Here is a 14,342-nt window from a genome sequence, read left to right as displayed (position 1 = left end):
CTGTCACCCAGGCTGGAGTGCAGTGGCAAGATCTTGGCTCACTGCAGCCTCTGTCTCTTGGGTTCAAGCGATTCTCCTGCCTCAGCCTCCCAAGAGCTGGGATTACAGGCACGCGCCACCACGCCTGGCTAATTCTTGTATTTTTAGTAGAGTTGGGGTTTTACCATGTTGGCCAGGCTGGTCTCGAACTCCTGACCTCAGGTGATCTGCCTGCCTCGGCCTCCCAAAGTGCTGGGATTACAGGCATGAGCCATGGTGCCCAGCCTGTTTATTTTTTTGAGACAGGGCCTTGCTCTGTTGCCAAGGCTAGAGTGCAGTTGGTGCAATCATCGCTTACTACAGCCTCAACCTCCCAGGCTCAAGCAATCCTCTCACCTTAGCCTCTTGAGTAGCTGGGACTGCAGGTGCATGCCACCACACCTGGCTACTTTTTAATGTTGTATTTTTAGTACAGATGGGGTCTGGATATGTTGCCCAAGCTGTTCTTGGACTCCTGGTCTCAAACAATTCTCTGGTCTCAGCCTCCCAAAGTGCTGTGATTCCAGGTGTGGGGCACTGGGCCTGGCCAAGCATCTTTCCATGTGCCCATTGGTATACGGAAATTTTTATCACTACACTTGTTTCACCAATGAAGAGATGGAGATTCAGAGAGGGCAAGCCGCCCCCTGAAAGTCACACAGCCTGGGGAGGGTGTGCTAGATGAGAACCAGAGAGCTGGACTCCCAGCTTCCAGCAGCGTAAACCACGGCTGTTGTTAGTATGGAGCGTAGGCGTCTGTATTGACATGTCTTCATTTCTGTTGGCAAAATACCTAGGAATGAAATGGCTAGATCCTGTTTACTTATTTAAAATAAATATAAATAGATCCTGTTTATTTTGTTTATTTATCTATTTATTTATTTAATATATATTTTTTCAGACGGAGTCTCACTCTGTTGCCCAGGCTGGACTGCAGTGGCATCTAAGCTCACCGCAACCTTCGCCTCCTGGGTTCAAGCAATTCTCCCGCCTCAGCCTCCCGAGTAGCTGGGATGACAGGCACCTGCCACCACGCCCAGCTACCTTTCATTTCTTTTTTTTGAGACAGTGTCTCGCTTTGTCACCAGGCTGGAGTGCAGTGGCGCGATCTCTGCTCACTGCAACCTCTGCCTCCCTGGTTCAAGCGATTCTCCTGCCTCAGCCTCCCGAGTAGCTGGGACTACAGATGCGTGCCACCACACCCAGTTAATTTTTGTATTTTTAGTAGAGATGGGGTTTCACCATGTTGGCCAAGATGGTCTCGATCTCTTGACCTCGTGATCTGCCCACCTCGGCCTCCCAAAGTGCTGGGATTACAGGTGTGAGTCACCGTGCCCGGCCACTTTTGTATTTTTAGTAGAGACGAGGTTTCATCATGTTGGCCAGTCTGGTCTCGAACTCCTGAGCTCAAGTGATCCACCCACCTCGGCCTCCCAAAGTTCTGGGTATACAAGTATGAACCACTGTGCCCGGCCCTAGATCCTGTTTAAATTTTTAAGAATCCAGGCCGGGCGCGGTGGCTCAAGCCTGTAATCCCAGCACTTTGGGAGGCCGAGGCGGGCGGATCACGAGGTCAGGAGATCGAGACCATCCTGGCTGACACGGTGAAACCCCGTCTCTACTAAAAAATACAAAAAAAATTAGCCGGGCGTGGGGGTGGGTGCCTGTAGTCCCAGCTACTCAGGAGGCTGAGGCAGGAGAATGGCACGAACCCGAGAGGTGGGGCTTGCAGTGAGCCGAGATCGTGCCACTGCACTCTAGCCTGGGCAACAGAGCGAGACTCCGTCTCAAAAAAAAAAAAAAAATTAAAAAAAATTCTGCTAGACGTTTTTCCAAAGTAGCTGCACTATTTCAAATTCCCACCAGTCCCGAAGGAGAATTCCAGTTGCTCCCTTTTTTTGTTTGTTTGTTTTTAGATTAGAGGTTCTCGTTCTGTGTGCCAGGCTGGAGAGCAGTGGCGTGATCATAGCTCACTGCAGCCTCGGACTCCTGGGTTCAATCGATCCTGCCACCTCAGCCTCCCAAGAAACTGAGACCACAGACATGTACCACCATGCCTTACTCATTTATTATTTTTTGTAGAGATGGGGTCTTGCTGTGTTGCCCAGGCTACTCTTGAACTCCTGAGCTTAGATGATCCTCATGCCTTGGCCTCCCAAGTAGCTGGGACCAGAGGCATGTGCCACCATGCCCAGCTTGATGATTTTTTTATTTTTTAATTTTGAGACAGAGTCGCTCTGTGCCCCCAGGATGGAGTGAAATGGCGCAATCTTGGCTCACTGCAACCTCTGCTTCCCGGATTCAAGCGATTCTCCTGCCTCAGCCTCCCAAGCAACTGGGATTACAGGCACCCACCACCATGCCTGGCTAATTTTTGTATTTTTTTTTTTTTTTTTTTTTGAGACGGAGTCTTGCTCTGTCACCCAGGCTGGAGTGCAGTGGCCGGATCTCGGCTCACTGCAAGCTCCGCCTCCCAGGTTCACGCCATTCTCCTGCCTCAGCCTCCCGAGTAGCTGGGACTACAGGCGCCCGCCACCTCGCCCGGCTAGTTTTTTTGTATTTTTTAGTAGAGACGGGGTTTCACCGTGTTAGCCGGGATCGTCTCTCGATCTCCTGACCTCGTGATCCGCCCGTCTCGGCCTCCCAAAGTGCTGGGATTACAGGCTTGAGCCACCGTGCCCGGCCTAATTTTTGTATTTTTAGCAGAGACAGGGTTTCACCTTGTTGGCCAGGCTGGTCTCGAACTCCTGACTTCAGGTGATCCACCCACCTCGGCCTCCCAAAGAGCTAGGATTACAGGGGTGAGCCACTGTGACTGGCCTGATGATTTTCTTTTTCTTTTGAGATGGAGTCTCTCTCTGTTGCCCAGGCTGGAGTGCAGTGGCGTGATCTCGGCTCACTGCAACCTCCGCCTCCTGGGTTCATGCCATTCTCCTGCCTCAGCCTCCCGAGTACCTAGGACTATAGGCGCTCGCCACCACGCCTGCCTAATTTTTTGTTTTTTTTTTTTTTTAGTAGAGATGGGGTTTCACCGTGTTAGCCAGGATGGTCTCCGTCTCCTGACCTCGTGATCCACCCGCCTCAGCCTCCCAAAGTACTGGGATTACAGGTGTGAGCCACCGCGCCCGGCCTTTTTTTTTTTTTTAATTTTTGAGAAAGAGTCTTGCTCTGTCGCCCAGGCTGGTGCAGTGGCGTGATCTCAGCTCACTACAACCTCTGCCTCCCAGGTTCAAGCCATTCTCCCACCTCAGCCTCTTGAGTAGCTGGGATTACAGGCACCTGCCAACATGCCTGGCTAATTTTTGTATTTTTGTAGAGATGGGGTTTCACTGTGTTAGGGCTGTTCTTCAACTCCTGACTTCAGGTGATCCACCTGCCTCAGCCTCCCAAAGTGTTGGGATTACAGGCGTGAGCCACCATGCCCGGCCGATTTTCTTTTTTTTTGAGATGGAGCCTGGCTCTGTCGCCCAGGCTGGAGTGCGGTGGCACAATCTCGGCTCACTGCAGTCTCCGCCTCCCGGGTTCACGCCATTCTCCTGCCTCAGCTTCCCAAGTAGCTGGGACTACAGGCGCCCACCACCTCGCCCGGCTAATTTTTTGCATTTTTAGTAGAGACGGGGTTTCACCGTGGTCTCGATCTCCTGACCTCGTGATCTGCCCGCCTCGGCCTCCCAAAGTGCTGGGATTACAGGCGTGAGCCGCCGTGGCCGGCTGCCCGGCCGATTTTCTTTATGCCAGGCAATGACTGCCCATTTCCACCCTGAGGCCTGGAGGGGCCGGTATTTGGGTGCGGAGGGTGCTGCCCCCTGACTCTGGAGCTGTGGTTCTGGCAACAGGTGCCCCTGCACCCTGCCTGTCCTCAGCGTGGGTTCTCGTCACCTTTGTCCTCACTCGCAGCTCTGTGCCAGGAAATGGCCTTGTTCTCGCCCCGGGCCCTCATAAAATCCAGTTCCTCAAGGTCCAGGAGGCCAAGGCCACAAGGAAGGGAGGAGGCTGTGGGGAGCTGAGGAGGGAGGGAGGGGCCTCCAACGCCGTGAAGGCACTGCTGTGAGTGTGGACTTTGTCACTCTGGGCCGCTGGGTGGGGACGCTGGAGTCAATGTTCAGCTCCGGGTTGGGGCCCAGGGCCAACTTCCCATCTCTTGATGGGCCTCAGTTTCCCCATCTTATCCACTGGAGGCTTTCTGGGTCCTGGCCCAGTTCCTGGCACACAGTGGGCACTGAGAATGGAAGACCCCCATGTTGCTCTGTTGTTTCTTTTCTTTCTTTCTTTCCCTGCTCCCCTCCGTTCCCCTCCCCTCCCCTCCCCTCCCCTTCTTTTCTTTCTTTTTTTGAGGAGTCTCACTCTGTCGCCCAGGCTGGAGTGCAGTGGCATGACCTTGGCTCACTGCAACCTCTGCCTCCTGGGTTCAAGTGATTCTCCTGCCTCAGCCTCCGAGTAGCTGGGATTACAAGTGCCCACCACCACACCCAGATAATTTTTGTATTTTTCGAGAGAGACGGGGTTTCACCATGTTGCCAGACTAGCCTCAAACTCCTGACCTCAGGTGATCCGCCCGCCTTGGCCTCCTAAAGTTCCAGGATGACGGGTAACAGCCAACACGCCTGGCCTTTTCTTTTTCTTTCTGCCAGAGTCTCAGTCTGTCACCCAGGCGGGAGTGCAGCAGCACAATCACAGCTCACTGCAGCCTCAAACTCCTGGCCCTAGCAATCCTCCCACCTCAGCCTCCCAAAATGCTGGGATTATAGGCGTGTGTCAATACACCCAACTACTTTTTAAATTTTTTGTAGAGATGGGGTTTGTGGTGATGGCCAGGCTAGTCTCCAACTCCCGGCCTGTAGCGATCCTCCTACCTCAGCCTTCTGAGGTGCTGGGATTACAGGCGTGAGCCCCTGAACCTGGCCCAGATTGTTGTTCCTGCTCCCCATTGGATCTCCTCCCAACAATGCCCAGGGCGGCGGCCCTGCAGCCAAGACGGGGTTTCTACAGAGTTTGTTTAATAAATGCTCAAGGCTGGGCATGGTGGCTCATGCCTGTAGTCCCAGAACATTGGGAGGCTGAGGTGGGCAGATCACGAGGTCACAAGTTCGAGACCAGCCTGGCCAACATGGTGAAACCCCATCTCTACTAAAAACACAAAAATTAGCTGGGTATGGTGGCGCACGCCTGTAATCCCAGCTGCTTGGGAGGCTGTGGCAGGAGAATCGCTTGAGCCCAGAGGCGGAGGTTGCAGTGAGCCGAGATTATGCCACTGCACTTCAGCCTGGGGGACAGAGCAAGACTCCGTCTCAAACAAACAAACAAAAAAATTTCTCAAGGCCAGGTGCGGTGACTCACACCTGTAATCCCAGCACTTTGGGAGGCTGAGGCGGGCAGTTCACTTGAGGTCAGCTATTCAAGACCAGCCTGGTCAACATGGTGAAACCCGTCTCTATTAAAAATACAAAAATTAGCAGGGCGTGGTGGCAGGTGCCTGTAATCCCAGCTACTTGGGACGCTGAGACATGAGAATCGCTTGAACCCGGGAAGCAGAGGTTGCAGTGAGCTGAGATCACGCCACTGCACTCCAGCCCGGGCAACAGGCAACAGAGTGAGACTCCATTTCAAAACACACAAAAAAATCAAAAAGTAAGTAAATAAGTAAATATCCAGTCTAGTACTTGGCCCATAGCAGATGCCCAGTCAATAATCATCAATAAATAGATCCCATTTCAAATTGTGACAAAGTCTCTGAAATAAAAGAACAGGGCATTATGGCAGAGACTGGTTGAAGGGGGAGGATTGTTTGAGCCCAGGAGTTTGAGATCAGCCTGGGCAAGCTAGTGAGATCCCATCTCTACAAAAAATTAAACAAATTTAGCTGAGTGTATTGGTGGGCACCTGTAGTCCCAGCTACTTGGGAGGCTAAGGCGGGAGGATCATTTTTTTTTTTTTTTGAGAGGGAGTCTCGCTCTGTCACCGAGGCTGGAGTGCAGTGGCCGGATCTCAGCTCACTGCAAGCTCTGTCTCCCAGGTTTATGCCATTCTCCTGCCTCAGCCTCCCGAGTAGCTGGGACTACAGGCGCCCGCCACCTCGCCCGGCTAGTTTTTTTGTATTTTTAGTAGAGACGGGGTTTCACCGTGTTAGCCAGGATGGTCTCGATCTCCTGACCTCGTGATCCGCCCGTCTCGGCCTCCCAAAGTGCTGGGATTACAGGCTTGAGCCACCGCGCCCGGCGAGAGGATCATTTGAACCCAGGAAGTCGAGGCCGCAGTGTGCTGAGATCGTGCCACTGCACTGTAGCCTGGGCAACAGATCAGGATCCTGTCTCAAAAAAAAAAAAATAAAAACTGGGCATGGTGACTCAAGTCCGCATACCCAGCACTTTGGGAGGCTAAGGCTGGCGGATCACCCGAGGTCGGGAGTTCAAGACCAGCCTGACCAACATGGAGAAACCCCGTCTCTACTAAAAATACAAAATTAGCCAGGGTGGTGGTGCATGCCTGTAATTCCAGCTACTGGGGAGGCTGAGGCAGGAGAATCGCTTGAACCCGGGAGGCGGAGGTTGCGGTGAGGTGAGATCGTGCCATTGCACTCCAGCCTGGACAACAAGAGTGAAACTCTGTCTCAAAAAAAAAAAAAAAAGAAAAGAAAAGAAAAGAAAAGGCTGGGCGCGGTGGCTCAAGCCTGTAATCCCAGCACTTTGGGAGGCCGAGACGGGTGGATCACGAGGTCAGGAGATCGAGACCATCCTGGCTAACACAGTGAAACCCCGTCTCTACTAAAAAATACAAAAAACTAGCCGGGCGAGGTGGCGGGCGCCTGTAGTCCCAGCTACTCGGGAGGCTGAGGCAGGAGAATGGCGTGAACCCGGGAGGTGGAGGTTGCAGTGAGCTGAGATCCGGCCAGTGCACTCCAGCCTGGGCGACAGAGTGAGACTCTGTCTCAAAAAAAAAAAAAAAAAAAGAAAAGAAAAGAAAAGAAAAGAAAGAAAAAGACACCCTATATCATGGCAGGAGAGGTAATCAATGAATAAAGAGATAAATAAGATGCTTTCAAGCTGTGAAAAGGCCTATGAAGGCAACTCAACAGGATGTGACAGGAGGGAGGGCTTGAGGTGGGGGTGGCATTAGTTAGAGGTATTCAGGTAGGACCCACTGGAGGAGAAGGTGTTTTTAGCCAAGGCCTGAGTGACAATATTGTTGTTGTTTTTAACAGACACAGGATCTCACTATATTGTCCAGGCTGGTCTCTAACTCCTGGGCTCAAGCGGTCCTCCCGCCTTGGCTTCCTAAAGCGTTGGTATTACAAGCATGAGCCACTGTGCCTGGTCAAGTGAGTGACACTGTTTTGACCACAATTTGCCCTCTGCTTGTAAGTTTCACATGCAATTGGAGCTTTTATCTATTGAGGCGGGAACTCCAGGAGCCCCCTGGCTACATGCAGCTGAGGTGGGGTTGGCAGCCCAGAAGATGAGCTTTTCAAGGAGCTAATCTTTCGGCCAGGCACGGTGGCTCACACCTGTAATTCCAGCACTTCGGGGGGCCGAGGCAGGTGGATCACCTGAGGTCAGGAGTTCAAGACCAGCCTGGCCAACGTGGTGAAACCCTGTCTCCACAAAAATACAAAAATTATCCGGGCATGATGTGGGGATGCCTGTAGTCCCAGTTACTGCGGGAGGCTGAAGCGGGAGAATCGCGTGAGCCTGGGAGGTGGAGGTTGCAGTGAGCCGAGATCATGCCATTGATTGCACTCCAGCCTGGGCCACAGAGCAAGACTCTGTCCCCCCCTAAAAAAAAAGTGAGCTAATCTTCCCACACACCCGAGGAACCGATAAACGGAGACTTTGACCCTCCTTTTGCCCTCTTATCTCAAGACAGGGGAGAAGGGTATATCAAGGTGTACCTCTGAAGATGAGGGATGGGCTCCTGGTATTTGGAACCTGGGAAGGGCCAGGTAGAGGGAGGAGGTGGTGAGGAGGTCAGGCAGCATTGGGGCTGAGAGAGGTGCCGCAGTCAGGGAAGTTGTGCGCAATGGTGCCTCAGTTCCTTCCTTTTTTTTTTTTGAGACAGAGTCTTGCTCTGTCACCCAGGCTGGAGTGCGGTGGCCAGATCTCAGCTTACTGCAAGCTCCACCTCCCAGGTTTATGCCATTCTCCTGCCTCAGCCTCCCGAGTAGCTGGGACTACAGGTGCCCGCCACCTCGCCCGGCTAGTTTTTTGTATTTTTTAGTAGAGACGGGGTTTCACCATGTTAGCCAGGATGGTCTCGAACTCCTGACCTCAGATGATCTGTCTGCCTCGGCCTCTCAAAGTGCTGGGATGACAGGCATGAGCCACCGCACCCAGCCAATTTTAATTTTACTTGCGTAGAGTGTGTGTGTGTGTGGGGTCTTGCTATGCTGCCCAGGCTGGTCTCAAACTCCTGGCCTCAAGCAATCCTCCTGCCTCAGCCTCCCAAAGTATTGGGATTACAGGCATGAGCCACTCTTCCCAGACCAGGCTCTTTTATCCCTTTCCCATCATTCCAAACACATCGACTGAGCACCTAGTGTGTGTTAGGGCCTCATTCTAGGTCTCTTTCTGTAAGGGACCACATAGGAAATCTTTTAAGATTTCTTGTAATGCTGCCCTGTGGGGTAACAGTAGCCAAACTCAGTATGGAAATCAATGGATGTGACTGGCTTCCAACAAAACCCTATAAATGGACACTGAAAGTTTAGTTTCATATAATTTTTTCTTTTTTTTTTTTTTGAGACAGTCTCCCTCTGTCACCCTGGCTGGAGTGTGGTAGTGCGATCTCGGCTCACTGTAAGCTCCGCCTCCCGGGTTCACACCATTCTCCTGCCTCAGCCTCCCAAGTAGCTGGGACTACAGGCGCCCGCCACCTCGCCCGGCACATTTTTTGTATTTTTAGTAGAGACGGGGTTTCACTGTGTTAGCCAGGATGGTCTCGATCTCCTGACCTCGTGATCTGCCCTCCTCGGCCTCCCAAAGCGCTGGGATTATAGGCGTGAGCCACCACACCAGGCCGAGTTCCGTATAATTTTTACGTGTACCGAAAGTTTACTTTCTTTTGATTTTTAAAAACTGTTTAAAAATGTAAAAGCCATTCTGAGCTTATGGACCACAGGAAAACCTAGTGGTCAGCCAGAGCTGTCGGAGGGTTGTGGTTTGCCCATCTTTGTTCTAGGTGACCCAGACAGGCTCTGACCTCATGGAGCTGATGGCCAATTTGGGAAACTGAGTCTACGGAGAGACGCTCAGAAGAATATATAATTTCTTTCTTTCTTTTTTTTTTTTTCGGAGATGGAGTTTCACCCTTGTCACCTAGGCTGGAGTGCAGGGGTGCAATCTCTGCTCACTGCAACCTCCACCTCCTGGGTTCAAGAGATTCTCCTGCCTCAGCCTCCCGAGTAGCTGGGATTACAGGCGTCCACTAATTTTTGTGTATTTTTAATAGAGATGGGGTTTTGCCATGTTAGCCAGGCTGGTCTCAAACTGCTGACCTCAAGTGATCTGCCTGCCTTGGCCTTCCAAAGTGCTGGGATTACAGACATGAGCCACCACACCCTGCTTTTTTTTTTTTCAGACGGAGTTTCACTCTTGTTGCCCAGGCTGGAGTGCAATGGTGTCATCTCAGCTCACTGCAACCTCCACTTCCCAGGTTCAAGCGATTCTCCTGCCTCAGCCTCCCAAGTAGCTGGGATTATAGGCGTGAGCCACCACGCCCAGCTAATTTTGTATTTTTAGTAGAGACAGGATTTCTCCATGTTGGTCGGGCTGGTCTTGAATTCCCGATCTCAGGTGATCTGCCCGCCTCGGCCTCCCAAATTGCTGGGATTACAAGTATAAACCACTGCGCCTGGCTTTTTTTTTTTTTTGAGACGGAGTCTCACTCTATTGCCCAGGCTGGAACGCAGTGGTGCGATCCCAGCTCTCCGCAACCTCTGCCTCCCGGGTCCAAGCAATTCTCCTGCCTCAGCAAAAGTAGCTGGGACTACAGGTACCCACCACCACGCCTGGGTCATTTTTGTATTTTTAGTAGAGACAGGGTTTCACCATATTGGCCACGCTGGTTTTTTGTTTTGTTTCATTTTATTTTTATACAGGGTCTTACTCTCATTTCCCAGGCTGGAGTGCAGTAGCTCCATCTCTGCTCACTGAAACATCTGCCTCCTGGGCTCAAGTGATCCTCTCATCTCAGCCTCCCGAGTAGCTGGGATTACAGGCATGTGCCACCACGCTCAGCTAATTTTTTTTTTTTTTTTTTTTTTTTGAGACGGAGTCTAGCTCTGTTGCCCAGGCTGGAGTGCAGTGGCCGGATCTCAGCTCACTGCAAGCCCTGCCTCCCGGGTTCACGCCATTCTCCTGCCTCAGCCTCCCGAGTAGCTGGGAGTACAGGCGCCCGCCACCTCGCCCGGCTAATTTTTTTTGTATTTTAGTAGAGACGGGGTTTCACCGTGTTAGCCAGGATGGTCTCGATCTCCTGAACTCGTGATCCGCCCGTCTCGGCCTCCCAAAGTGCTGGGATTACAGGCTTGAGCCACCGTGCCCGGCCTCAGCTAATTTTTTGTATTTTTAGTAGAGATGGGGTTTCGCCATGTTATCCAGGCTGGTCTCGAACTCCTGAACTCAAGCAATCCACCTGCCTTGGCCTCCCACAGTACTGGGATTACACCCATGAGCCACCGCGCCTGGCCAGAATACACAATTTCAAGTTGTGGCTCAAGAAAAGGTACGTGGCTTGGTCTGAGGAGTCAGTAGTCTCCCTGAGGAGCTGACGTTTGAACTGGAACGGAGAGGATGCGCAGGGGTTGCCCAAGGAGGCCAGAGAGGGAAAACGGTTTTCAGTAGTCAGCAAGGTGGTGGGAACACACATTTTTACAAATTCTGTTGGCCACTTCCATTTCACCTGCAAAGTAAGGATAAAGATATGGCTGGGCGAGGCGGCTCACCTCTATAATCCTGACGCTTTGGGAGGGCAGATCACTCGAGGCCAGGAGTTTGAGACCAGCCTGGCCAACATAGCGAAACCCGATCTCTAGTGAAAACACAAAATTAGCCGGGCATGGTGGCAGGCGCCTGTAATCCCAGCTACTCGGGAGGCTGAGGCAGGAGAATCACGAGCGCCTGGGAGGCAGAGGGTGCAATGAACCTAGATCACGCCCCTGCACTCCAGCCTGGGTGACAGAGCAAGACTCCATCTCAAAAATAGAGAAAAAAAAAAAAAAAAAAAAAAGGCCGGGTGCGGTGGCTCAAGCCTGTAATCCCAGCACTTGGGGAGGCCGAGATGGGCGGATCACGAGGTCAGGAGATCGAGACCATCTTGGCTAACACGGTGAAACCCCGTCTCTACTAAAAAGAATACAAAAAACTAGCCGGGCGAGGTGGCGGGCGCCTGTAGTCCCAGCTACTCGGGAGGCTGAGGCAGGAGAATGGCGTGAACCCGGGAGGCGGAGCTTGCAATGAGCCCAGATCGCGCCACTGCACTCCAGCCTGGGCGACAGAGCGAGACTCCGTCTCAAAAAAAAAAAAAAAAAAAAAAAAAAAAAAAAAAAGGATATCACCTGGGTAGGCTTAGCTTAACGGGTTTACAACAGTGCCTAGTATCCAGTAGGCATTTCATTAATGCGTATGCCTGGCGTGAAACAGCGCAGGCACTGCAGTAAGGCCTGATTTACACCTGATGTATGCACAATAGGCACTCCGTTAATCTCTGGTCTGTGCCTGGTATATAGAATGTATCTCATTAATGCCTGATACACAGTAGGTGTCCTATAAAGGCTTCTTTTTTTTTTTTTTTTTTTTTTTTAGACAGAGTCTAGCTCTGTCGCCCAGGCTGAAGTGCAGTGGTGTGATATTGGCTCACTGCAAGCTCTGCCTCCCGGGTTCCTGCCATTCTCCTGGCTCAGCCTCCCTAGTTGCTGGGACTAAAGGCACTTGCTAATTTTTCATATTTTTAGTAGAGATGGGGTTTCACCGTGTTAGCCAGGACGGTCTCGATCTCCTGACCTCATGATCCACCCGCCTCGGCCTTCCAAAGTGCTGGGATTACAGGCATGAGCCACCGCGCCCGGCCCTTTTTTTTTTGGAGAGGTAGTTTCGTTCTTGTTGCCCAGGCGGGAGCGCAATGGCGTGATCTAGGCTCACCGCAACCTCCGCCTTCCGGGTTCAAGTGATTCTCCTGCCTCAGCCTCCCGAGTAGCTGGGATTACGGGCATGCACCTCCACGCCCGGCTAATTTTGTATTTTTAGTAGAGACAGGGTTTCTCCATGTTGGTCAGGATGGTCTCGAACTCCCGACCTCAGGTGATCCGCCCGCCTCGGCCTCCCAAAGTGCTGGGATTACAGGCGTGAGCCACCGCGACCGGCCTCCATTAACGCTTTATAATGGATGAGTGAAGGTTCCTGTCAAGCAATGTCAGGGCGCTTCCCGGGCATCTGGAGACCCAGAGAGCGCAGCGGCCGCGTGGGCGCCTCCCCGACCCGGACTGGGCCGATCTGGCCGAGCCGAGCGGGGCCGAGCGGGGCCGAACGAAGCCGAGCGGAGCCGAGCCTGGCCGGCCGAGTCCGCCACATTCCCACAATCCCGGGCGGCCCCGCCCCGGCTCCCGGCTGCGCGTCCCCCTTCCCACGTCGGCGCAACCAAACCCGCGGGCCCCCCGCCCTCGCCCCGCCCCGCCCCTTTCGCGCCCGCCGACGACCCGCCCAGGCCGCTAGTCCCGCCCCCACGGTGGGCGCGCGTGGCCGCCGGCCCCTCCCATTGGCCACACCGTCTGCCTGTCGCGGGCTGCGCTCCCAGCCTGCTAGGTTGTCCGGCGCTGTCGCTCGGTTGCGGCGGCTGCGGTTGGCGGTGGCTGCGGCGGCGGCGCGGGCTAAGTGCGGCCGCGCGGGAGTCCGCGGCTGGCGCGGCCCGAGCAGGGACCCGGCGGCTCGCCAGGCGGCGGCCGAGGCGGGGCGGGCCGGCCCGGGGCCGAGGGCCGGGGGCCGAGGCCGGAGGGCCGCGGCGGGCGGCGGCCGAGGCGGCTCCGGCCAGGGCCGGGCCGGGGACCGGGGGGCGGCGGCGGGGAGTCGGCCGCGGCGGCCGGGGCCGGGACGATGACTCTGGAGTCCATGATGGCGTGTTGCCTGAGCGATGAGGTGAAGGAGTCCAAGCGGATCAACGCCGAGATCGAGAAGCAGCTGCGGCGGGACAAGCGCGACGCCCGGCGCGAGCTCAAGCTGCTGCTGCTCGGTGAGTGCGGCCCCCGGGCCTGCCGGCTGCGGGCCCTGCCCTGCCCGTGTCCGCCCTGCCTGTCCGGGTCGGGCTGGGACCCTCTGGGGTCAGCCCTGCCTTTGCCGTCCGGGTTGCGGGACCCTCCGGGGTCAGCCTTGCCTGTGCCTTCCCTGCCTGTCCGGATCGCGGGACCCTCGAGGGTCAGCCCTGCCTGTGCCTGCCCGGCCTGTCCGGGTCCGGGCGGGGCCCTCCGGGGTCAGCCCTGCCTGTGTCGTCCAGGTCGGCCCGGGACCCTCCCGGTTCAGCCCTGCCTTTGCTGTCTAGGTCGGCACCTGGGACCCTCCGAGGTCAGCTCCGGGCCCCAGATTCCTTTGGGGTCAGCCTCTGCCTTAACTGTTCATATTGGCACCTGGGATCCCGGGGTCAGCCCCTGTCTGTGTTGTTCACGTTGCCACCAGGGACCCTCGGGCGTCAGCCCCTGTCTGTGCTGTCTGGATCAGGCCCGGGATCCCTCCTAGGTCAGCTCCCAGTTTCTGCCGCCACATTGGGCCTCCAGGACTCCAAGATTTGCCTTGTGTCACTTCTCAAGGGACCAGCCCCTCCCTGCTCAGGGACCCTCTGACCTTACCCCACCTGAGTACCCACCCCTCGCTACCCCTTCAGGGCCAGACCTTTGGGCTGTAACCCACAGGGCATACTCACCCCTCACTTCTCAGGGCCCCGCGTTGACCCTTCCCTCCAGGTAGAGCCCTGTACCCTCCATGCAGGCCCCATACACCCCCCAAAGACTCCTCCGTGCCCCCTAACCCCCCATTCCCTTCAGGGCCATTCTCCTGCCTTCCTGTTCCGGGAAACCCCATAGTCCTCTTGGCTGGAAAGCGCCCTGTGGGAAAAAGACAGGGTTCTGCTCAGCTGAGGGTGGGGCGATTGACACCTGAGGGAGCCTTTGCTTGTTGTCCGAAGCAGCTGTCTCGGCAGCCTCCCCCGCCGCCTTCCTTAGAGTCTTGGTGGGAGCCACACTGAGTCCCCGTTGGGAGCAGGCCCCCACCTCCCGGCTCCTCCCCACCGTCCTGGAGAAGGTTTGCTGCTGAACCTCCTTCTCCCCAAGGCACGCCTGCTGCAGGGAG

The 14,342-nt window shown here is 54.7% G+C and overlaps 3 protein-coding genes across 4 annotated transcripts in view; 2 read left to right on the top strand and 1 right to left on the bottom strand.

The window, feature by feature from the left end:
- The window catches only part of TLE5 (TLE family member 5, transcriptional modulator), a 392,013-nt gene that overhangs the window by 26,812 nt on the left and 350,859 nt on the right, over positions 1 to 14,342 (bottom strand). The window lies entirely within an intron of this gene.
- NCLN (nicalin) overlaps positions 1 to 14,342 on the top strand; it is a 353,563-nt gene that overhangs the window by 221,027 nt on the left and 118,194 nt on the right. The gene's annotated exons all lie outside the window — the stretch shown is intronic.
- GNA11 (G protein subunit alpha 11) overlaps positions 12,808 to 14,342 on the top strand; it is a 29,317-nt gene continuing 27,782 nt past the window's right edge. The window contains exon 1 of the mRNA XM_050770632.1: positions 12,808 to 13,233. Coding sequence (XP_050626589.1) covers positions 13,098 to 13,233 — 136 coding nt within the window. The 5' untranslated portion in view covers positions 12,808 to 13,097. The remainder of the gene's footprint in view (positions 13,234 to 14,342) is intronic.

The sequence above is a fragment of the Macaca thibetana genome, chromosome 19 (assembly GCF_024542745.1).
Source record: "Macaca thibetana thibetana isolate TM-01 chromosome 19, ASM2454274v1, whole genome shotgun sequence".
NCBI classification, from domain to species: domain Eukaryota; kingdom Metazoa; phylum Chordata; class Mammalia; order Primates; family Cercopithecidae; genus Macaca; species Macaca thibetana.
Note: the sequence above shows the minus strand (reverse complement) of the source record. Positions and strands in the feature narration are given on the sequence as shown.